This window comes from Heterocephalus glaber, unplaced genomic scaffold (assembly GCF_053883595.1).
Source record: "Heterocephalus glaber isolate CG9 unplaced genomic scaffold, H.glaber_assembly_v1.0 deba00001553, whole genome shotgun sequence".
NCBI classification, from domain to species: domain Eukaryota; kingdom Metazoa; phylum Chordata; class Mammalia; order Rodentia; family Bathyergidae; genus Heterocephalus; species Heterocephalus glaber.
Window position 1 is genome coordinate 12,063,556 of NW_028258344.1, and position 25,869 is coordinate 12,089,424.

General features: G+C 34.9%; 1 protein-coding gene and 1 pseudogene across 2 annotated transcripts in view; one reads left to right on the plus strand and one right to left on the minus strand.

The window, feature by feature from the left end:
* LOC147824140 (uncharacterized) overlaps positions 1 to 25,869 on the plus strand; it is a 206,394-nt pseudogene that overhangs the window by 138,249 nt on the left and 42,276 nt on the right. The window lies entirely within an intron of this gene.
* Positions 1 to 25,869, minus strand: part of Cpa6 (carboxypeptidase A6) — a 389,851-nt gene that overhangs the window by 66,471 nt on the left and 297,511 nt on the right. The window contains exons 7-8 of the mRNA XM_004842087.3: positions 2,196 to 2,306; positions 1,622 to 1,712 (exon numbers count right to left, since the gene is read on the minus strand). Of these exons, the coding sequence (XP_004842144.2) occupies positions 1,622 to 1,712; positions 2,196 to 2,306 (202 nt within the window). The remainder of the gene's footprint in view (positions 1 to 1,621; positions 1,713 to 2,195; positions 2,307 to 25,869) is intronic.

Here is a 25,869-nt window from a genome sequence, read left to right on the forward strand (position 1 = left end):
CTTAAGTGAAATAAATAATACACACATGTGTAAATACCAAATAGTTTCTCTAGTGTGAGAAATTGAAAGTGTAAATAAGGATGAAAATGATTAAAATCAATAACTGATAATTTGAAATAAGAAAAGGTCCAAGGGTTTGGGGACCTTGACCTCTTTTATAAGAGCACTAATTCCTTTCATGAGGGCTCCATCCTCATGGTATATCATCTCCTAAAAGGCCTACCTCTTAAAACTATTGCATTGGGGATTAGGTTTCAACATATCCTAATATGTTGGGGGTGGCAAACAGAGAGTTAATATGAACATGTTTATTGTCTCAAAGCCACCTATAATATCACTTTCATATTTATGGAATGCTCTTTGTTCCTACATAAATGTAAGCATTTTTAGACTTACATGGCTGCTGTTTCATCAACTTGTTTAAATTTCAGAGGTGAAGTGACTCTGTTCTGGGTGTAGGAAAAGAAGGTCACTTATGTTTAGATCACTGCACAAGCTAGGAAGTGAATCAGACGCTTCACATATGTAAATTCTTTTAATTCTTATATGAACCCCACAAGGTGGGGGTTATTATAATTTCATAGATTAAAGAAAATTGTATAAACCATTGAGCTGGTAATGGCAGAATCAAACCATTCCTGTCGTAATTTGGAATGATATTTGTTCAGCTTTACCATGTTCTTATTAATTAGTTCTACCTAATTGAGAGCAGTTGACTGGAAGGAGGTGTAAAACGTATCTAAGCCCAAGGTCAGTCAGCCATTCTGCCTGACTCTGGTGGGGATGGAGGTAGTGGCATCTAATATAGAATGGAAAGCATGGTAGTATGAGTGAATTGCAACAGTCCTCAATTCTAAGGGACTAAAGAAAGGCTTTCTGTGACACAAGGCAGCTAATGATGAACTGCAAAAGCACCTCTTCTCATAACTCCTTTTTTTTTTTGGTTCTGGGAATCCTTGTGCTTGCGTGGCAGGTGGTGGAACCATCAACTGAATTTTTATAATACTTTTCACATGGTATGGTATTAGCCATGCTAAGTTTTGTATGTCCTCCCCCTCCCTGTAACTGCCTAATTTTCTATTTTCTAATTTTCTATTTCCTTAAAATGACATCTTCCCAAAGGGAGTAACTTTCATTCAATGATATGTGGACTGCAGCAGAAATCCATTTTTGGAGTGAGCAGCCAATAAATCCATGATTGGCAGGTTGTTAGGTTTTAGATAAGGACATGACAGCTTTGATCACCACAGACAGATGAAAGCAGGATCATTGCTATTCTTATCAAAAGGATGAAAACCAGATTTATACCACAAACCATGGTTTCTGTTTTAGTTTTATGAAAGGCAAATATCCCACAGTCTTCTGCTATTACATCTGTGTTTAAATTTTCAATTTTTAGGTTTGGGTTGATAGATTTAAATATTTGATTTTTACATATTAAAAAAGAATCATTTCATTTTATTTTGGAAATTATAGCTATAATGTACCTTTCTGTGTCTTTATTAGGTTTTCACATACATGAAAACATCAGTCTTCCAGTTGAGTCTACAAGGCTCATCATTTTACAGGGCAATCCTTGGAGGAAATTTTGGTTCTGAATCCCAATTAGTCCCAAACTTACCACACCATTTGACTTTCCAGTTACGATTAGCATCAACTCCTCGGCAGTGAAACTTTGAGTTCCTTGACCTTGTTTTTCTCCAAAACCGATCCTATACATAATTAAGAAAACAGGCAAGAAAAAAAGTACTTAAAAGTTTATTCATGTGCATTTTAGTAGCTCAATCAGTGAAGGGGTTATCTCCCTGAGGAGAGAGTTCTTCCATGAATAGATAAGCCCAGGAAGTAAAAAGTGGACTAGATTAGCAGTGGAAACCCAGGTTTATGTTCCAGCTTCTGCCGTGAACTTCCTGTCTCCTATCCTCTTTTGCCCTCATTTCTTCACTGCAAAGGTGAATTGGTTGGACTAGACCTGTAATTTTTTTAATGATTTGGAAAGTGCAATCTTTATTTACATGAGATCTTATGCAAAGACAAAATATGAAAATGAAATCAAAAAATTAGTGCTGTAATTAAGGAGGAAGTGAAGTCCTCTTTTGCACCTCTGGAATTACTCAATGGATCACCCACCAAGCATCCTTCTGATCTATGACTTATTCAGTTCTCTTTTCAATTGGATAGGCAAAGCCACTTACGTGTGTCCAGCTAAAATGGTATCCATCAACATTAAACACAGGCATTACATAGAAATACAGATGATTCAACGATTTTCTCATGGCTGGGTCAGTCCTGTATGTTTGAAGGGCCTGAAAGACAAAGGAGACTTTCTTAAAATGAATTGGTACCAATTAAGAAAGAAAAAGAGTATGAGGAATCTTCTCTATCTGTGAGAAATACCAAATACATTGGGTTAAAAAGGAATAAGTTAATGTGAACTATACTATTTGATATAACACATTCTTTATTGAGAATTTTGTTTGAATTAAACTATATTATCAATAATATTTTATCAAAGCTGGTAACACAGATGAAGTGGGCAGCTCCTACAATATTTTGGATCTGGCTAAATGTTTAGGCTGATGATGAAAGTAACCATTACAAATATGCTTTAAAAAATAATCAATTTATTTTAGTTTCCACATAATTGTGGAAAAAATAGTTACCTACATATATCTGATATCCTTACATGATGCACCATAACACAGAGCCACTTGATTGTTTATGACTAATTAGTACCATTTTTAATTCTTGAAAATTACTACATGGAGATCCTATTCTTCTCTCCTGAATTTTTAAGGAAAAGTTTGATAGATCATACATCTTTGCTATCCTGGCTGGGAGGTCTGGAAGGGGGTGGTGTGTGCAGATGGCTCCAGGTGGCTCCCTAGATAATACATCTTTGCCATCCTTATTGTGGCTCCTTTGAAGTCTTGTCCCTGTGATTGGGTTTTACTAAATTATGTCTGGCCTCAAGTCTGAAGATTGTGCACTATATATTTGGATACAAATGGAGAAAAGTATAGTACATATTAAGTCAAGTTGAGAAAACAGACATTTTGAAATATCGGTTCTATGGAATGGACTTTCTAAAAAGTTCTTTTTAATGTATTTTTATCTATGTGTATAATAGCTTGGAGGAATATATAAGAAATTTATAACAGTGGTTATTCCTGGGGAGGTGGAATAGAGGACAATGTGTGGGAAGGAGTTTCATTTTTAATTTTAATTCATTTTGATTGCTTAAATTTTATTATATTAAAATCATGGTTTAAAGTAGTTTTCTTAAAGAATTCCACTTTACTGAGGTCTCTTCGACATACAAAAAGCAGTACATATTTAATATACTCAACTTACTGAATTTAGAAATAAGTATACTCTTGTGAAAACATCTCCATTATCTATGCCATAAACACATCTATCATTTCCAAACATTCTCTCCACCTTCTTTTATCTTTTGTGTGATAAAAACACTTCATACAGAATATGTCATTTGAGCAAAATTTTAAATATGCAATACAGTATTGTTAACTACAGGGACTACAGTGTATAGAAGATCTCTAGACTTACTTTCTACAGTCAAAACTTTGTATCTGTTGACAGTATGAATCCATTTGTTTCTCTCAATTTAATCCTTAAAATGTCAATCTTCTCTTATTCTTTAAATAGAATTTCTGAATCTATAATAAGTAGTATTCTGTATTTACATGTTAAAAATTCTATGCATAGAAAATAATCTGATTCTTTGGGGAAGATCCCTAGCAGTGGAATAGCAGGGTCAAATGGAACTTCCAGTCCTAGTTCTTTGAGGTATCTCCATACTGATTTCCACAGTGGTTGCATCAGTCTACACTCCCACCAGCAGTGGAGCAGGGTTCCTCTTTCCCCACAGCCCTGCCAGCATTTGTTATTGGTTGATTTCATGATAGCAGCCATTCTTTCTAGAGTAAGGTGGAATCTCAGTGGAGTTTTCATTTGCATCTCTCGAATGACCAATGATGTCGAACATTTTTTCATGTATTTATTTGCTATTTCTACTTCTTTGTCTGAGAAATGTCTGTTCCTTTCAGATGCCCATTTTCAGATTGGGTCTTTAAATTTGGGAGGTCTGATCTTTTTAAGTTCTTTGTAGATTCGAGATAGTAGACCTTTGTCTGAGGAAGAGCAGGTTGAAGATTTTTTTCCCACATTGTGGATTGTCTCTTCACACTGCTGGTGGTTTCTCTTGCTGTGCAGAAGCCTTTTAATAAGACTAGATCCCACTTGTTGATTGTTTATGCTAGTTCAGGGGCAACTGAGGTTTTGTTCATAAAATCTTTTCCTACACCGATGTCTTCAAGGGCTCTACCTAACCTCTGTTCCAAATGGTTCAGAGTTTCTATTTTAATATTTAGATCTTTAATCCATTTTGAATTTAGTTTAGTGCATGGTGAGAGATATAGGTCTAGTTTTAATCTTTGGCAAGTTGAAGCCCAGTTTTTCCAGCATCATTTATTAAAAAGACTATCTTTCCTCCAGTGAGGGTGTTTGGGTCCTTTATCGAAGATGAAATGGCTGAGTCTGTCTGGCGTTGTTTCTGCATTTTCTAATCACAGTGATATATGTGTGGCCATGTTCGTAGCAGCACAGTGTGTAATAGCTAAAACTTGGAAACAGCTCAAATGCCCATCAACTGGAGACTGGATAAAGAAAATGTGGTTTTTAAAAAATAAAATGGAGTACTACTCAGCCATAAAAAATGAGAAATTAGAGACATTTATAGCTAAGTGGATGCACATTGAGGGGATACTCTTAAGTGAAATAAATAGGACACACATGTATACATACTGAGTAGTTTCTCTGGTGTGAGAAACTGAAAGTGTAAATAAGGACTAAATGTATATATAATAGGTAATGTGAAATAGGAAGAAAAGGGGCAAAGAGGAAGGAAGTGGGAGGGCTAGGGGAAAGGATAGAAGGGAATGGGATTAATATGAGAAAATGGAAGAATAGGAACAAAATCTTTGTAAATAGGGAGGACTGGAGGGGTTGAAGGGAGGGCTGGGCAAGGGTGAAAAATAAGAACCAAGAGAGATTATGCAAAGGTGCAAATTTCCAATGATGAATGTCATTCTATTGTATACCTAAAATGTACCAATGATTAGAATGAATAATCGATAATGCAAAATAGGAAGAAAAGGTCCAAAGGGGTAGGGGTAGTGGGAGGGGCAGGGGAAAGGAAAGAAGGGAAAGGAAAAATGCTGAGAAATGGAAAAAATGGAAATAAAGTCTTTGTAAATAGGGCAGGGTGGAGGGGGTGAAGGGAGGGCTAGGAATGGGGAAAAAATAAGAACCAAGATGCATTATGTAAAGGTACAATTCCCAATGAGAAATGTAATTGTGTTGTATACCTACAATGTACCAATAAAAGAATTTAATAAAAAAACCCCCAAAAAAACAAAACCACTTTCTACATACTGCCAAAAAAAAAAAAGAGAAAAGAATCTGATAATATAGTTTTTTAAAGAAACTATCACTATATTACAAATGAGGTTGAAAACATAGGAGTAATCTCAAGCATATGTTAAATACAAATTTTATTATGTATAATTCAAATATCCATGAGATTAACCTAAGTTGAGAAATGTTAACATGGTTCTCTCTCTTCTCTCTCTCTCTCTCTCTCTTTTTGGTACCAGGGATCGAACTCGGGACTTTGCACTTGTGAGGCAGGTGGTGACAGCATTGAGCTAAATCCCCAGCCCTCTCTTGGTCTCTTTTTAAAGGATCAATAATAATTTGTTACCAATTAGATCAACAGAGCTTCCATGTATATGCCAAATTTCTACTAACTGTGTGATGGCTCAGAGTCAAGGGAAATGTCTAGTATGTGATCAATTATAGAAATTCTGAAATTTTGTTTTTCTCTAATACCATAGGCATAGCTTTTTCAATGCTTAGAGGAATCTACTGTAGGGGAACAACAGAGGTGAAGCTATGTGGTTAGCTATATCCCTCCCTTACAGTTTGGGAGCTATGGCTTTCCATGTCACTTTATAGAAAGAAGAGATGGAGGGAAAGGATATGGGCAGAAAGACAGGAAAGAAATGATAGGAAAATGTCATGGTAATTTCTCTTTCCCTCCTGGCCTTGGGGAGGGTAGCTCACTTGTTTCAGAATAGACTGGGGAAGTCTCACCTTTTCTGAGCACAAATGATGCTAGTTCCTATGTGGCTAGCCATACTAGAAATCTAAGTGGAAATGGTTCCATTTTATTCAGGTTTCTCCAACTCAAGTGCTCTTCAACCTTTTCTTTACTCATTTGTCTGTTGATGGACACTAATGTTGAATCCATATCTTATCTATTATAAATAATACAGCTCTGAAGATGGGAATGAGGACAACTTTATGTTTGTGTTAGATCTGTATTTTTTTGGGATATTGACATTTTAACATTATTTCTGACCCATGACAAAGGTAGTCTTTTAACTTATCTTCTTCAATTGATTTCATCGATATTTTATAGTTTTCAGTATATAAATCTTTCACTTCCTTGGTTAAATTGATTCCTATTTTTTTGATGGCATTGTAAATGGTATTTAAGCTTTTTTAATCTGATAAGTTATTACTTGTGTATAGGATTGCTACTGATTTTTTATGCTGATTTTGTATCTTGCAAATTTACCAAATTCATTTATTAGGTGTGTGTGTGTGTGATCTTCAAGGTTTTCCACATATAGCATTTTGTCATCTGCAAATATGGATAAGTTTACTTTTTCTTTCTGATTTGAGTGACCTTATTTCTTTTACTAATCTGATTGGTCATGCTAGTATTTTCAGTACTATTATGAATGGAAGTGGCAAGAATGGGCATCCTTGGCTTATATTAGACCTTAGTGGAAAAATTTTCCTCTGTTCCCTGTTGATTATGTTAGCTGTGGGTTTTTCGTACATGGCCTCTATGATGATGAGGATTGCACTTTTATACCAAAACTGTTACCATTTTTAAATCAAGAAAGAATACTGAACTTTCTTTTTTTTTTTTAAATTCTTTTATTGGTACATATTAGGTAAACAACACATTTACATTTATCATTGGGTGCTTGTACCTGTACATGATGTATCTTAGTTCTTATTTTTTTTCCCCATTACCTGTGTGCCCTTCACCCCCTCACCCTTCACTATTTACATAGATTTCATTTCTATATTCTTCCTTTTCTCATAATTTTTCTTTTCCCTTCTTCCCTTTCCCCTTCCCCTCCCACCACCCCTACACCTTTGGACCTTTTCCTATTTCAAATTATCAATTATTCATTTTAATAATTTTAATCCTTATTTACACTTTGAGTTTCTCACACTAGAGAAACTATTTGGTATTTACACATGTGTGTCCTATTTATTTCACTTAAGAGTATGGCTTCAATATGCATTCATTTAGCTATAAATGTTTCTATTTTCTCATTCTTTATGCCTGAGTAATACTCCATTTTATAAAAAACCCCATATCTTCTTTATCCAGTTTCCAGTTGATGGGCAATTGGGCTGTTTCCAAGCTTTAGCTATTACAAACTGTGCTGCATGGGTACACATCTATTGCTGTGATATGATTCTTTTAATTCTTTGGGGAAGATACCCAGCAGGGGAATAGCAGGGTCAAATGGGACGTCTAGCTCTGGTTCTTTGAGGTATCTCCATACTGATTTCCACAGTGATTGCACCAGTCTGCACTCCCACCAGCAATGGAGAAGGGTTCCTTTCCCTCCACACCCTCATCAGAATTTGTTATTGGTTGATTTCTTGATAGCAGCCATTCTTTGTGGGGTGAGGTGGAATCTCAGTGTTGTTTTCATCTGCATCTCTCAAATGAACAGTGACGTTGAACATTTTTTCATATGTTTATTTGGTATTTCTATTTTGTTGTCTGAGAAATGTCTGTTCATTTCAGATGCCCATTTTTGAATTGGGTCTTTGAATTTGGGGGGGGGTCTAATTTTTTTCAATTCTTTGTATATTCTAGATAGTAGACCTTTGTTTGAGTACAGCTGCTAAAATTTTTTTCCCAGATTGTAGGTTGTCTCTTAGCTCTGTTGGTACTTTCTCTTGCAGTGCAGAAGCTTTTTAATAAGGTGAAATTCCAGTTGTTGATTCTTTCTGCTAGTTCCCATACTACTGAGGTTTTGTTCATAAAGTCTTTTCCTATGCCAATGTCTTCAAGAGTTCTACCTAACTTATCATCCAGCAAGTTTACTGTTTCTGTCTTACTATTTAGATCTTTAATCCACTTTGATCTTAGTTTAGTGCATGGTGATAGGTATGGGTCTAGTTTTAATCTTTGGCAGGTTGAAATCCAGTTTTTCCAACAACATTTATTAAAGAGGCTATCTTTCCTCCAATGAGGGTGGTTGGCTCCTTTGTCAAAGATGAGGTGGCTGAGAATGTCTGGAGTTGTTTCTGCATCTTCTAATCTATTCCACTGATCCTCGGGTCTGTTTATTTGCCAGTACTATTCTGTTTTTATCACAATGGCTTTGTAGTATAGTTTCAAGTTGGGGGTTGTGATATCTCCAGCCATGTCTCTGTTGCCTAGAATTGCTTTTGCTATTCTAGGTCTCTTCTGGTTCTAAATGAATTTTTGCATTGTTCTCTCTAGTTCTTTGAAGTATATTGTTGGAATTTCAATTGGCATTGCATTGAATCTATACAGTAGTTTTAAAAGTATGGCCATTTTCACTATATTGGTTCCTCCTACCCAGAAACAAGGGATGTCTTTCCATTTTCTTATATCCTCCTCAGTCTCCTTTTTCAGAGTGCGGTAGTTTTCAGTGTAGAGGTCTTTTGCTTCCTTTGGTAGGTTGATTCCTAGATATTTCATTTTTTTTGGATGTTATTGTAACAGGAATTGTTTTCCTAATTTCTCTCTCAATGAGTCTGCTATTTGTGTATAAGAAGGCTATTGTTTTTTGAGTGTTAATTTATATCCAGCTACTCTATTGAATTTGTCAATTAGGTCTAGAAGTCTTTTGGCCGAGTTGTTTTGGGTCTTCTATGTAAAGTATCATATCATCAGCAAATAATGACAGTTTAACTTCTTCCTTTCCTAGCTTTATTCCTTTTATTTCTTTCTCTTGTCTAATTGCTACGGCTAATGTTTCCAGAACTATATTGAACAGGAGTGGTGATAGTGGGCATCCTTGTCTTGTTCCTGATTTTAGCGTGAAAGTTTTCAGTTTTTGACCATTTAGTATGATTTTGGCTGTTCGTTTTTCATAAATAGCTTTAATCAGGTGGAGATAAAGACCTTATATTCCAATTTTCTGTAGCATTTTTATCATGAATGGGTGTTGGATTTTGTCAAATGCCTTTTCTGCATCTATTGAGATGATCATATGGTTTTTGTCCTTGACTCTGTTAATATAGTGTATTACATTTATTGATTTATGAATGTTGAGTCATCCTTGCATCCTTGGGATAAATCCGACTTGGTCAGGGTGTATGATCTTCTTGATGACCCTCTGTATTCTGTTTGCCAGTATCTTGTTGAGGATTTTTGCATCTACATTCATTAGGGAGATTGGCCTGTAGTTCTCTTTTTGGGTTGGGTCTTTCCCTGCTTTTGGAATCAAAGTAATACTTGCTTCCAGGAATGAGTTTGGAAGCCTTGCTTCCCTTTCAATTTCCTTGATGAGTTTAAAGAGTAATGGCATTAGTTCTTTTTTAATGTCTTGTAGAATTCAGCAGTGAAGCCATCAGGACCTGGGCTTTACTTTGTTGGTAAATTTTTTATTACATTTTCAATTTCACTCATTGTAAATGGGGTGTTTAGAATTTCTATATCTTCTTCATTTAACTTTGGCAATTCGCATGTATCTAGGAATCTGTCCATTTCTTCTGTGTTTCCCATTTTATTAGAGTACAGGTTCTCGAAGTAGGTATTGATGATCCTCTAGATTTCTGCTGGGTCTGTTGTAACAACATTTTTCATTCTTAATTGCATGGATTTGAGCCTTTTCTTTCCTTTTTTTGATAAGGTTGGCTAAATGTTTATCAATTTTATTTATTCTTTGAAAAACCAACTCTTTGATTCATTAATTTTTTGTATTGTTCTCTTAGTCTCCATTGCATTGATTTCTGGTCTGATCTTTATAATTTCCTCTCTTGTATAAGCTTTGGGTTTGTTATGCTCTTCTTTTTCTAGGAGCTTGAGGTTCTGCATTAGGTTATTTTTCTGAGTTCTCTCTGTTTTCCTAATATGGGCATTGACTGCTGTGAATTTCCCACGTAGAACTGCTTTCATTGTGTCCTATAGATTCCTGTATGTTGTACTGGCATTATTATTTACTTGTAGAAATTATGTAATTTCTTCTTTAATTTCCTCTGTGACCCATTGGTTGTTCAGGAGAGTGTTATTCAATTTCCATGTGTTTGTGGGAGTTTTGTGGTTTCTTATGTTATTTACCTCCAATTTTATTGCACTATGGCCTGATAATATACAGGGGGCAACTTCAATTCTTTTACATTTACTTAGACATGTCCTATGAGCTATCATGTAGTCTATTTTGGAGAATGACCCGTGTGCAGCCAAAAAAGATATGTATTCTGATTTTGTGTGGTGGAACACTCTGTAAATATCTAGTAAGTCCATTTTTTCAATAGGTTGGTTCAGTTCTAAAATTTCATCGTTAATTTTTTGTCTAGATGATCTGTCTATTTGTGATAGTGGAATATTGAAGTCCCCCACTACAATTGTATTAGTTCCTATTTGATTTTTTTTCTCATTAAGTTTATTGGTACATTTTTGGTATAAAATACATTTACATTCATCACTGGGATCTTGTACCTTTACATGAATATCTTGGTTCTTATTTTTTTCCCCTTCCCTTGCCCTCCCTTCATCCCCTCCACCCTTCCCTATTTGCAAAGACCTTGTTTCCATTTTTTTTCCTCTTTTCATATTTTTTCCTTTCCCTTTTTTCCCTTCCCCTACCCCTCCCAATTCCCCTGGTCTTTTAGACCTTTTCTTCCTGCTACACAATATCAGTTATACATTTTTTTAAATTACAATATTAAGATCTAGGAGACATTACCACAGATTTTACAGAATTTAAAAGGATATAGAAAGCATATGACAAAAATCTTTTTTGAAATAAATTTGACAACTTCTAAGAAGTACCTTGGAAGACAAATTAATGAAACTAACTCTGGAGGAAATATAAAATTTGAATAGCACTTATTAAAGAAAGTATATTCCTAGCTTGAAAACCTACCTATATGACAACAGCAGGCTCATAAACATTTTAACTGATAAATTATATCAAACAATTAAAGCAGAAAAAAGAAGGAACACTTCTCCCCTCATTTTAGGAACTCAACATTGTGCTAATCCTAAAACTGGATAAAGATAATAGAAGAAAAAAGTATGAACATACATAGAAATTTGTTTAACAAAACGAACTATTGGAAGTCAGATCTGGCAGGATGTAGAAAGTGTTTTTATTATAGGGATGGCAGCATTGGTTCAGCACTGGAAGATCCACCCTCAAAAGTCATCATTTTAACAGAGGAAAAGAAAAAGCCATATGATCCTGTCAGTAGTTGGAGAAAAAGTATTGGACTAAATTCTACAGCTGTTCATGGTAAAAGCTATTAGGAGCCTAGAAGTAGAACAGAACCTTCTCAACCGATTAAAGACATGTACTTCATACTTCCCTCAAGAACACCTTATGTAAATGGAGAAGATACAATGCTTTCTCCTTAAGGTGGGGAACAAGGGCAGATATGCTTACTCTTTATCTGTACATTAAACTTTGAAACCTAGGCCCCACCAAAATAGTCTGGCAATAAAATGACACAACTAGGATAGGATTGGCATGGCAGAAGCAAAATCTTTATATGTAGATGAAATGACCATCTACAGAGAAAATACTAAGAAATCTCTAGGAGCCCCTAGAACTTGTACTTGAATTTAGCAGGATTAGAAAACAGAAGGTATATATAAAAATTCAGATCTGTGTATACTTGCTATAAATGAAGAATTGGATATTGAAATTTAAAAGTTATGTAGGAGTACAAGGGACCTAGAAAAGTTAAAAACAAAAACAAAAACAAAAACAGTGTTGGAAGACTTTTAGTACCTAACTTTAAGACTTCTTCTAAAGCTATAGTAATCAAGGCAGTGTTGGTGTAAGGAAAGACATATAGATCATTTGAATAAAACAGAGAATCTAGAAATAGAACCACACATATATGGTCCACTGAGCTTTGAAAGATTATTTAACATTAGCATTTTATAGAATATAAACTCAATTCAAGAGCCAAGGAAGAGAGTGTTTGCAGCAAATGGCACTAGAACGCCAGATATCCGTATATAAAAAATTAACCTCAATGCTTTTTTTTCCATACATGAAAATAACTTGAAGGTATCTATGAACCTAAATAAGAAAGCCTAAAAGTATGAAACTTTAAGAAGAAATTATAAGGGAAAATATTTATGAATTCAGGGTAGGCAAGAACTACCTAGGATACAAAAGACATGATGTATAAAAGACAAAAATTGATAAATGGGATTCCATCAAAATTTAGAACTTTAAATGACATCATTAAAATGAAAAGCAGTCCTTAAACAGACCATATTTACAATACATATAGCCTATGATCAGAATATATAAAGAATTCTTAGAGCTCATTAATAAACAACCCAATTAAAATGTAGACATAAGAAGATGATAAATAGCCAGTATAGCACAAGGAATGGTGTGCAACTCTAGAATCAGAAAAATACTAATCAGTACAATAATAAGATTGAATTATACACTCATTAGGGAGATGAAGTCAAAAGTTTTAAAAGCCTTGTCATGACTTTTTCTTTTTGTTGCATTCTCCCCCTTTGGGTTTAATTTGTCATGCCCAGTGGATTCTTTCTGCTGGGTTTTCTGCGGTTGTGATCCTCATTGTCTTTTCCTAGGGCATTGTCTAAAATTTTTTGGAGTGCCGGTTTGGTATTCATGAAGTTCCTGAGGTGCTCTTTCTCATGAAAGTATCTTATTTCTCCATCAATTGTGAAAGATAGTTTTGCAGGGTACCTCAATCTGGGTTGGAGGCTGTTTTCCTTTAGGGCTTGAAATACATCACTCCAAGCTCTTCTTGCCTTGAGGGTTTGCATTGAGAAGTCTGCTGTGATTCTAATGGGCTTTCCTTTGTATGTGATTTGTTTCTTTTCTCTCACTGCTTGTAGAATTTTGTTCTTCTGTTGGATTTCTGGAATCTTAACTATTATATGCCTATGTGTAGATTTTTTTTTGATTAAGGCTAGCTGGAGTCCTATATGCCTCACTTGTCTGTATGTCAAGTTCTTTTCCCCTGCTTGGGAAGTTTTCTGCCATCACTTCTGTGAACAGTTTTTTTTATGTCATCTGCACTCTCTCCTGTTTCTTCATTGACTCCAATCAGTCTTATGTTATTCTTCTTTGCATCATCTAGCAGCTTCTGGATTGATTTCTCATGTTCCTTTACAATTTTAAAGCAATTTTTCTTTTCCTCCTCACTAATTGCAATCTTATCTTCTATATGTGAAATTCTATCCTCACATTGGTTCATTCTGCTGTGCAGACTTTTGATGGAGTTTTTAATCTCTTGGTAATCTATTTGCATCTGTTTTATGGATTCCATTTGTTTCCTATGCTGGGATTCCATCATGTTCCTCAGATCCGCTAGTTTTTAAATCTGTGTCCTCTCTAGATTTATTAATCATGTCTTGCACCATGAGCAAAATCTTTGCTGTTATCTGAGTAATTATTTCTGATTTCATTTTTCCCAGATCCTCTTTTGTTGCCAGTTCAGAGAGTCCAGGTGATTGAGTATCAGATTGTTTCATCTCGTTTCCCTTTGGGGTTGCTGTAGGTGATCCAGAAGTCTGTTTTTGAGACTTGTTTATGTGTCTTCTCATTTCCATGGGAGGGGTTGCTTCTGGCTCCCACACAGCTCACCTTCTCTGCCCTAGGAGCTTGGGATGGCAGTGGGGGAGCTTCCTTCCAGGTTCTGGGACTGGCTCAGCTTCTCCATCCTAGGAGCTTGGGATGGTGTTGGGGGAGCTTCCTTCTGGGTGCTGGGACTGGCTGAGCTTCTCTGCCCTAGGAACCTGGGATGGAGGTGGGGAGCTTCCTTCTGTGTTCTGAGACTGGCTGAGCATCTCTGCCCTAGGAGCCCTATTTGATTTTTCATGTCCATCAATATTTGTTTTGTACAGTTGGAGGCATTCATATTTGGTTCATATATATTTAGGATAGTCATCTCTTCCACTTGGATTGTTCCCTTCACAAGGATGTAGTGATTATCTTTGTCTCTCTTAGTTAGTTTTGTTTTGAAATCTACTTTGTCTGCAAATAAGATTGCTACCCCTGCTTTTTTCTGGGTTCCTGTGGTGTGGAGAACTGTTTTCCATCTTTTTATTTTCAGTCTATGAACTTCTTTTTGAGTTAGGTGTGTTTCTTGTATATAGCATATTGCTGGATTTTGCTTCTTAATCCATCTGTCAGTCTATTTCTTTTGATTGGTGAATTCAGGCCATGAACATTGATACTTGTAATTGATAGATATTGACTCATCCTTGTCATGATGTTTTGCTGCTGTTGGCTCTTTTATTTCTTATTTTTTCCCCCTTTCCCTTTCCCCTTCCTTAGTTTCTTACCTTGCCTGGTGGCTTCCCTCTACTGGGCCTCATGGAGTTGTCACCTTCATTGTCTTTTTCTAGGATATTGCTTAGAATTGTTTGGAGTGCTGGTTTGGTGTTCATGAAATTTCTCAGGTGTTCTTTGTCATGGAAGTATCTAATTTCTCCATCTATTTTGAAAGATAATTTTGCAGGACACAACAGTCTACGTTGGAAGTTACTTTCTTTTAGGGCTTGAAATACTTTACTCCAGGGTCTCCTTCATTTGAGGGTTTGTGTTGAGAAGTCTGTGTGACTCTGATGGGCTTTCCTTTGTAGGTGATTTATTTATTTTCTCTAACTGCCTGTAGGATTTTGTTCTTCTTTTGGGTTTCTGGGATCTTGACTATTATATGTCTAGGTGTAGATTCTTTTTGATCATAGCTAGTTGGAGTTCTATATGACTCACTTATCTGTATGTCCAATTCTCCACCTCTGTCTGGGAAGTTTTCTACTATTACTTCTGTGAACAGTTCTTTTATGTCAGTTGTACTTTCTCCTGTTTTGTCATGGATTCCTCTCAGTCTTATGTTATTCTTCTTTGTTTTTTTTTTTTTTCCTTAAGTTCTTTTATTGGTACATTTTAGGTATACAATTCATTTACATTTATCATTGGGTGTTTTGTGCCTGTACATGATGTATCTTGGTTCTTATTTTTTCCCCATTACCTGTGCACCCTTCACTCCCTCCACCCTTCCCTGTTTACATAGACATCGTTTCCTTTTTTTTCTTTTCTCATAGTTTTTCCTTTCCCTCCTTTCCTTTCCCCTTCCCCTCCCTTCACCTCCTTGTGTTATTCTTCTTTGCATCATCTAGCAGCTGCTGGATTGATTTCTCATGGTCCCTTGCTATTTTGAAGAGATCTCTGTTTTCATGGTCCTTAACTGCAATCTTGTTTTCTATATCTGATATTCCATCTTCAGATTCCCTTAATCTGCTGTGCATGCTTTCAATGGAGTTTTTAATCTCCTGAATATCTGTTTGAATCTGTCTCATGGATTCCATTTCTTTCTTATTTTGGGGGATCATGGTTTCCATTTCTTTCTTATGCTGGGCATTCATGGCTTCCAGCATGTTTCTGAGTTCATCTATTTTTTTTTATCTGTTTGTATTCTAGAGTCTCTAATCATGTCTTTCACTCTGTTCACCATCTCTGTAGTTATCTGGGAGATTATTTCTGCTTTGAATTTTTCTAGAGCCTCATTCATCTGTTTTGTTACTTCTTGTGCTATAAGTTCAGGGTGTCCAGGTGGTTGGTTATCAGACTTTTCCACCTCATTTCCCCCAGGATTTGGCTTTTGTGGGGTGGAAGTCTGAATTTGTGCCTTACTTAAATGTGTTCTCATTTTTGTTTTTGGTAATGTCCTTGGTTTACTTCCTGGGTTGATACTTTGAAGTTGCTTATTGTAAATATCTTTGTTGCTGTACTTATGGAATGATTTCTTCTCAGAGGTGTCTTTCACATGTAGCTGGTCTTTAGGTTTTGAGCCTATAATGGCTCTGAGGCTGTCTTATTTTCATTATACCAGGAAGGACAACTGATTAGATCAATTACAACACCTTAGCCCAAGTGATACAATCAGCAACACAATAGCATCAAGTATCTGTTAGAAAATGACAATTCGTGGTAGTTATTAATCTATCACCTTTAACTGTGTGAATTAAATCAAAATCAAGGACCAACCCAACATATGTTTATAGTGAATAAACTCTTCAATATAGCAACTTTATCCTTTGGGATGGGAAGTTAGAAGGAATTGAGGAGGGAGGAATAGGTAAGTAGAAGGATAGGGGAAGGTTAGCAGTGAGGCCAGAGGGCACAGACAAGGGAAGGAAAGAGAAGAAAAGAAAGATAAAGAAGAAATACGAATTAGGGGCAGAACAGAAACACAAAGGGAGATGAAGAACAATGTGGGACAGCAAGGGAGTGAGGCAGAGAGAGAGAAAGAAAAGAGAAAAGAAAGGAAAAAGAGAAAAATAAAAATTTTAGAAGAGTAGCAAAGAAGGAAAAATATTAAAAATAAGAGCAAAAAAATAGTGGTAATTTTGAAAATAACAAATAAAAGATAAAAATGAAGGGCCTCCTTCAGGGTATGTCTCTGCTGTCACAATAGACTATGGGGGCAGCAGTGTATAGTTATAAGTCAATGAGTCTCAGTAAGCCAGTCACAGACTTGTGAGATTCAGGCAGATTTCTGGCTTCAAGTCCCAAGTTGAGCTCTCTGTTCTCCTGTAGATTGAACTCTGCAAGGTTCTACTGCAGGTTCCAGCTGCCTTTCCCCTGAAGATAGTCCAGGTTCTGATGGGAAGTGATGATCCCTCCAATTCATCAAGCACGGTGGTCGGGTGTGCCTTTATTGCAGAGAGTCTCTTCACTTTTCCAGTGGGCTTCAGTTTTCATCAGGGAGCCTGAGAGAGGCCCTTTCTCTGTTGTTCACTTCTGTAGCTCAGGACAATGGTCTTTATATTCCCCTGTGCCACTGTAGTGTGGATCCAGGTGGGTGCACAGCCCAGAGATGCAGTGGGGTGGGCGCCTTCGTGGCCAAACTGGAGGCTGGTGGGCATGCCCGGGGGTCATCACCGGCTAGGTCTCTGGCTAGATCTCCTGGTGGAAAGTGGGCGGAGCCAAATACTGAACTTTCTCAAAAGCTTTTTCTGTGTCAATTGAAATAATCATGTCATTTTTATCTTTTCGTCTGTTAACCTGATGTATCACACTGGCTGATTTCTGTATGCTTAATCCAGCCTTGCATATCAGGAATACATCCCATTTGATTAATATATATAACTGTTTTGATCTGCTGCTGGATTTAATTTGCTAATTTTTAAAGTGACTTTTGCATCAATGTTCATCAGATATATTGGCCTTTAGTTTTCTTATGGTATCATTGGCTTAGGTATCAAGGTGATGTTGACCTTGTAAAATGTGTTCAGAAATAGTCCCTAAAGAAGCATATTTGGAAGAATTCAAGAAGTTTTGGGAATAATTCTTTGATTATTTGGTAGAATTTAGCCATGGAGTCATCCTGGGATTTTCCTTTTTGGAAAATTTTAGATTACTTCTTCAGTCTCTTTGCTATTCATCTTTCTATTACATGATTTCTATTACATGATTCAAACTTGGAAGGTTACATTTTTCTAGCATTTTATTTCCTTTAGGTATTCCATTTTTTGGTACTTATTTATAAAACAATTCCTCATATCTTTTTTCTCAGGCATTTGTTTTAAAGCCTCTACTTTTTTCCCCCCACTTTTCTTTTTCATTCATTTGAATGTTCTTTTCTTAACTAGACTAGGGGTTTGCTGATTTTATTTTTTTAAATATCCAGTTTTGCTTTCATTTATATTTTCTATCACTTATGTGTTTTCTATTTATTTGAATTCAGATTTTTAATATTTTTGTCTATCTGTTAACTCTGGATTTAGTTTTTTCTTTTTTAAGCTCCTTGACATACAATATTAGGCTGTCTATTTGGGATCTTCCTTCTTTTTAAACATAGACATTTATTGCTATAACCTTTCCTCTACAGGACTGCCTTTAATGCATCCCATACATTTTTGTATGTTGTGTTGTCATTGTCATTTGTAAAAAGACACTTTAAAATTTTAATTTTGATTTCATCTTTGATACCCTGGTTATTCAGGATTAATTTTCTTTTAAAATTACAATATATTTTAAGCAAATAGAGAAAATACAATGAAGAATATGATACCTGTATACCCAGCAACACATCTTGCCATATTTATAAAATCTTTAAAAAAGGTATTGGGTCAATATAGATAAAACTAGAGGCCCTCTTTTAAAAATGACTCCCTAAAAAAAAATGACTCCAATCCCATTTTCTTCTCTTCCACCAAGTTAATTCCTATCCTAAATTTAACATTTTTATTTTCTTATTTTCATCCATGCTTTGCTATATATGTGAATTCATGGATAGCATATAATATTTTATATATGCTTTAAAAGTTTATGCAAATGAAATCATGATGTATTAATCTTCAGTCTTCTCTTTTTCTAATGTATTTTTGACATTAAATTGAGGGCTTTTTCATTATGAGTGATAAACTGTATTTCAGTACAGGTAAATATACAATATATTGATCCCTTATTTTGTTGATGGACAGTTAGCTTGCATTTGATATTTCACTATTATCTTGAAAAGAATATTATTGCACATTTCTTCTAGACATAATGTGAAAATCTATGGTACATTTCTAGGAATATTTTTGCTGGGTTATGGATTTACATGCCCTCAGCTTTGCTAACAGTTGCCATTTTTAATCTAAAGCAATAAACATTCTCACCTGTGATGAATGAGAGGGCGTTAACATACTACCTCTGTTAAATAGTGAGTTTCCACATGTGGGTGGAATTGCTCCTCTGTGCTGTGGTTTATATTCACTCACCAAATACATACAATGGTGTATATGGAATCTGATGTATCCGGTAGGATGTGTCTCTGTTTTGCTCTAGTTGAAAATTATCTTGGCTAATCTTGATCTTTCTCTCTTCACATTAATTTTGAAACCAAGGTCAATCACATTAAAGACATTTGATTTGATACTTAGGTTTAGTTTGTCATTAACAGTTGTTGAATTTGAGCAACAACTAAAATTTCATGTATGTACACAATCATTTGGTTATTGTTATGATACATTTGAATAAAGAATTTTCTTTTATTAAACCATACTTATATTTCCAGAATAAGCCTATTTGGTTACAATGAATCTTAAAATATTGGCTGGATTCAGATTGCTAATATTTGAATCTGCATTCCCACATGAGATAAGCCTATAAGTTCCTTTCTTATTTTGTCCTTGTCTGGTTTTGGTATCGGGGTTATAAAACTCTGTTGTAATTTGGAATTCGGGTAGAACTCCAATTCTCTCTCTCTCTCTCTCTCTTTCTCTCTCTCTCCCTCATTTTGAGACAGGGTCTCAGTAAATTGCTAAGTGGCACAGACTAGGCTTGAACTTGGGATCCTCCTGCCTTGGACTCTGAGAGTGCTGGGATTAGAGGTGTGTGCCACCACTCCCAGCTTGAGTAGCATTTTAAAATATATTTAAATTATTAGCTCGCTGGATGACAGAATTCAGCTCTAAAGGTATATATGCCTAGAGGAGAAATTAATTAAATGGGAAAAAAGACACAATAGGGGGATTACATCTTTGCTTTCTCTTTCATTGTTTTCTGCTCTTCAATTTCTTTCATTGTTAACTATTTTGCTACATTTTTAACTTCTTGAGTTGAAAGTTTGGCTCACTAATGGTTCAGTATGGACTGTATGGATATTTATTAGATTCAGTTTGCTATCTTGTTAATATTTATATTTTTGCTAAAAAACTTAAAAAACATTGAGTTGTGGTAAAAGATTCACTTTGTTATTTTGGGTTTATGAATTTTCTTACATCTTGTCAATTTTTGTTTTATATATTTTGAGGTCACTAACATAATTTTTAAAATCTTCATTTCTAAATTATACATTAATCAAGGAAGCTGTTCCTTAACATTTTACTCTGGAATGAATTTAATTTCCAAAGCTTGCTAGAATGTGTTCTTCCTCTGACAAATAAGCAGGGTGTCATTGTATTGCATATGCTATATTTGTGATTTTTATGACTCTAAGAATTGTAGCTATTCTCCATCTGGTTAGACAAAGCAAGAAAGATCACAGTGTGATGACTATTAAATACTTAGGATGATTGAGAGACCATCTTACTTGAATACTTTAAATAATAGGACAGAGATAATTTCTTTTTTATGGGTTAGCTGGGTGTATCTAGAAAAAAAGCATGACCACATGTCTATTTCTATTATTTTAAAATATAATATCTACAAAGAATGTAGGAGTATGCTTTTCTTATAATGCAAATATTTCTATCAATCAATACACACTATCCATGCATCAATCAAATTGCATCTGGATATTATGAGTTTAATTTCTTATCTACTACTGTTGCTTACAAGGAAGACTTTAGCAGTCTTGATCTGCCAGTCACAAAGTAAGGCACCACATGCCTCAGTGTGGCAATACCTAGGAACTGCAAGTACCTTCAATTTATTTCAAAAATGCTTCACTAAACCTGACTTTGATTTTCAATTAAAATATATCAAATAAAGTTTTGATTATTACCTTCTGCCAGGCAAATATTATATTTGGTACTAGATTAGGGCATTACTGAAGTTAATTAAGAAAGAGAATGAATCTATTTGTGTTCACCACCTACCAACACTGTTTTGTTTTCTCCATATACACATACATGTCATAAATCAGAATTCACCAGATAAACCTTGGTTAAGATTAAAGATAAATTTTGCCATTACTAAAATCCTTGTGTAGTGTGACAAAATATGCAGAACAGTTTCCTTCCTGTTCACTATTTTTGGATTTGGTTGGTTGGTCATTTCTTAGAGCTCCATGACAACCTGGAAAGCAAGGGTCATCTTTTGGAAGATTAGTATTATTGGCTTGTAAAAAGACAGCTTCTAAGATTTCTTCTATTTTTGTTTTTCTACTAGAATCACTGCCTAGAACCTAAAAATAATAACTACACAATCAATGAAGGGCACACTGGAAGAACTAAACTTGTCACCATTGAGATAAAAGGAAGGGGTACCATCACCATCAATCAGAAAAATATCCTATGGACTATAATGCAGTAAAATTATTTAGGACAGAAGAATGTTTCCGCTCCAAGGTGGGTCCATCTCAACACAAAGGAGTTATTTAAAATTCAATACTGGGAGAATTAGAGCAAAAGAGACTTTCAAGAGAAATAAAAATGGGGAGGGGGAAATTAATTTATAAATATAGTTAATGTCACACTATAACATTATAAGATGCACATTAAATACAAAATGGTCAAATAGGTAATAATTCAAAAGCAATATGAACAATAAGTTCTGTGAATGGAGGATGAAGAACTGAAAATCACATGCTGATCTTGTAAATTCTAGTTAGTTTTATACTTAATTTATACTTATGCTACCCAGAGGGACTATTCTCTCAGAGCAGATAAAGACTGAGTAATATTGTCTATTAATCTATATTTTCTATTAAGAGATACATATTTAAAATGTTTTGTGTCACTAAGAAGAATATACTATTAGATGAACGTATATTCTTTTTTCCTAAGTCAAACTACTTCACAATTCTAGAAATTTTACACCAAGAGAGCCTTTTAACAATGGTTAGTTGGATGTACTCATAAGAAGTCAGGGCCATCTCTGTGGTATTTTGAAGACCTAATATGTATATAAGGTTCTGATATACACAAATTTCAGTTATAGTTTAGTTAGATAACACCAGTCCTCCCAGAAACAGTGCAATTTTTACTTGCCACTGCTAGATCTTCAGTCCACAAAGCACTATATAAATAATAGATTCATGTCAAGGTCTGTGATCAGTTTTGTCACTTCTCTCAAAGTCTACAAGTGGGTGATTGGCCATTGTGCATTTCTTACTGTGTGTTTTTTACACACAGCGAAGTGTATGGCTGTGTTGTCTCATTTAACAGTGATAAACCTACATAGGGTATCCTGCAGAAAGTGGATGATAGAAAGAAGGAATTGTTCAATTAAAATGAAGAGCAGCAAAGAAATGAAAAGTGATAATGCTGGAGGTATAATTTGATCCCAATGTAAATGGAGTTTAGAACAAATAGTTGACTGGAAATGTTGATGCTGGCAACATACACTTCAAGAGACACAGCTAGACAGACTTACCAACACATGAAGAAAGGTTGTGATGATAAGAATAAAGATGTTCCAGAAGAAATGTTGGTAGCAATGGTTCACATAAAAGTAACTCTCAGAGATATTTGAAAACATAGAAGGGGCAAAGGAAAAATAATTATTTATTAGATATTGATCCAACTAAGAAAGGAGAACGACAATTTTATAGGGCCAATTTTTAAAAAAATAAAATAAGCTTTTATGCAGAGACAGACAAATATGTTAAGAGTCACAGAAGAAACAATTTCTGTCACTGAATTTTAAGATTGCTTTGTACTGCTTTAGCTTTAATGCTCATTTTTAGTCTGGTACTACTGTGTAAATGGAAGAACATCTGTATAAACAATGGCCATAACAGTCTGTTATGAGATAGTGGTGCACAAGGGATGCAATGGATTTCAATTTTAATTAGATTGAAATGAAATAAATATTAATATAGGCCTTGGTTTGTATAAGATAATATAAATGTTATAAAAATGGAGAAAGAGATACATTGAGGATATGGAAGATTAAAGAGAAGGTTGGGGAAGGAAAGATGAGAGAATGGGAAACTAATAATACTAAATGGCTAGCAGAAAGCAAAATATTATAATTACTCAGAATTGTAGCAAACAAAGTCAGGTAACTTTTAAAATGCATATCACTTTTATATGTTATTTTCTATTAGTATGGAATTAAGAAAAAATATTTGCTTATTCAGCTGAGCTCATTAGATATTGATCTGGGTTTGTTAGCCCTCTCTATTATTTGTTCTTTGGCTTTTGGCAAATTTTATAATGCAATATGTTTTCTTCTTAAAGATTTAAAAAAAATGATATATTTCTTAATCAAAGACTGAATTTCACACCCATGTTGAATGGTTTATATGATATTTTTTACCTTTTGTACAGCAAGACATAAAGAAACTGAAAGAGATGAGTATCTAAAAGGAGTATTCCCTGGGAGCCCGTGGACCCAGGGAGGAAGAGCTCTCCATTCTGGAAAGTCTTCTCAGTTGGAGAACTTCTTCCACCAGCACTGCTCCAAGTCTTCTGAGCCCCATCCTATACGTATAACTCATCATAGCCTCCAAATATTACTACTTACCTCCTTGGAAATAACTCTCTTCCCCGAAAGTCTCCATTTCCTATTTTTGGGCCATTGAATAATTGCTATAGTACATTTGAATCACATTCCAGACTCTGGCACTAGTATTAGCTATTACCATGTGTTGAGTATAGATGTGTGGGAACAGGAAGTCAAAGTGGTTTTCTAGAATAACCAAGCAGAGCCTGGAAAGGTGAAGTTTCACATTATATAGACAACAAAGGAATATGGCTTATCTAGGGAACTTAGGGCATTTTAGTTTTCTTTTTCTTTTCTGAGTTGTTGCCTTTCTGTAACAGGATCAAATTAGAGTGCAAACCCATGCATTGTCTTTGTTCCACCACTGGGAAAATAGGATTCAGTCACTGAGTCTAAATTTAAGCATAATTGAGTTTAGTTTGGGAATGAAATGTATTCAGTTTTGTCTGGGTTAAATTTATTTTAAAAATATCTTATTTTGACCCTCTTTAATACAGATAAATTGGAACAATTTAAATATCAAAAAGAGGAAAATGAAAGTCACCCATAATCCTACTCTGTTTTAGCATTTGGATATTTTATCTATCTATCTATCTATCTATCAATCAAATCTTAGATATAGATTTTATAAAACTGACATTATAGTGTGTGTGTGACTTTGTTGTAGCAGCATGTCATGAACAGCTTCCTCCATCATTAATTTATTAATATATTTTCATGTAGTCAGGGCAATCAGTCATTTCCTTTATGCATTCCTCATTTGCTTTTATGCTTGGCAATGTCTTCCTTCCTTGGAAAACAAATCAATATTCCCTTAGTTACTTTCTAAACATTATATGGATAAAGACTGGTAAAATGTGTTCTAGGAATATGGGATTATTTGAGGCAAAAATTAAGTACTATGCATGGTCGTAGGCCAGGGAACATCAACTATGGCTTGCTATACTTAATCCTAGAGATCAACAATTTCAAAATATCAAGAATGAATAAAGTTCAAGTTCCCTCACTCAACTGGAGGTGGTTCTGAGAAAGAAAGGAAATACTATTCCATTTGAATTGGAAGGAAAGAATTAAAGCAGCTAGGTAAAAAATTAAAAAATTAAAAAAATAGGTAAAAATAGGCTGATGAAAATTACTTGGTTACCCTATATATCAATAGTGCTCTTCCTGTATTTATGCCAGGATCTCAATGGCAAATTGCTGCAATCTTTTATTCTTTGCCTGTCTCTTCTCAGATTATGTAATGCAGACAAGAAAAATACTTAGAAAAGACTTTGTTATGGCGGGTATAATCACTGGAATTTATTTCTGGTTCTCTGTTGCCCAAATTAGGCCTATGAATCAGGTATTCATTCATTTTGGCAGTTTGTTCAATATCTTTTTCTTCTCATCAAAGAGGATTTCAATCTTTTTTTTCCAGAAGAATCAAGTTTCATGAAAGCAGAGTTTCTGACAGTCACACTACCCTCTCTGCCTTTCCTATCCCTAACTATTCATGGTGCCTCAGCAATGTCTGGTTTCTAAGACTTATTATAATATTTCAGCTCACTTCATATTGCACTAGAGTCTATTCACACAGACTGTAGAACATTTTCAGAAAACTACACACACACACACACACACACACACACACACACACACCATCTTCACATTCATCATTAGTCATTTCCCCTTTTAGAAACACTCTTACTTCCCTGATTAAATTCCCACTTCTCGGTCAAGGCCTAACTTAAGATTCATCTCCTCCAAAAAGCTTTCCCCTTCTTCCTCAAATTTTTGTGGATTTCTCTGATTCTTTAATTCCTCAGGTAGTAGGATCAGTATAATTCACCTCTGAAATACACTATTTCATGTCGTACTCTACACATAAATATTTTTCATCAAATAAAAAGTAGATTCCTTGAGAACAGTGACCATGACTTATACTTCTGTTGATTCCATCATATAGAATGTTCAAAATAATCAACAAGAATATACTGTACTCATTAATATACATATCCTTTTAAGGAAACAATAATTTTTAAAATAACTTTATTGGGCTGCAATTTTTAAAATGACTTCATTGGGATGAAATTCACATTACCTTATAACTCATCCTTTTAAAACTTAAAATTCAGTGCCTTTTAATGTATTCACAAAGTTGTGTAATCATCACCACTACATAATTTTTAGAAATTTCATCATCCATGAGAGAAATTCCATATCCCTTTAACTATTAGCCTTTTCCAATCCTTTCATTTTCCCCAGCCAAAGGGAACCATTAATGAGCTTTCTATCTCTATAAATTTGCCCAGTTTGGACATTGCTTATATGTAGAATCAGTAAATGTGGTCTTTTATGACTGACATCTTTCGTTTAACATAATGGTTCATCCATGTTGTAGTATATG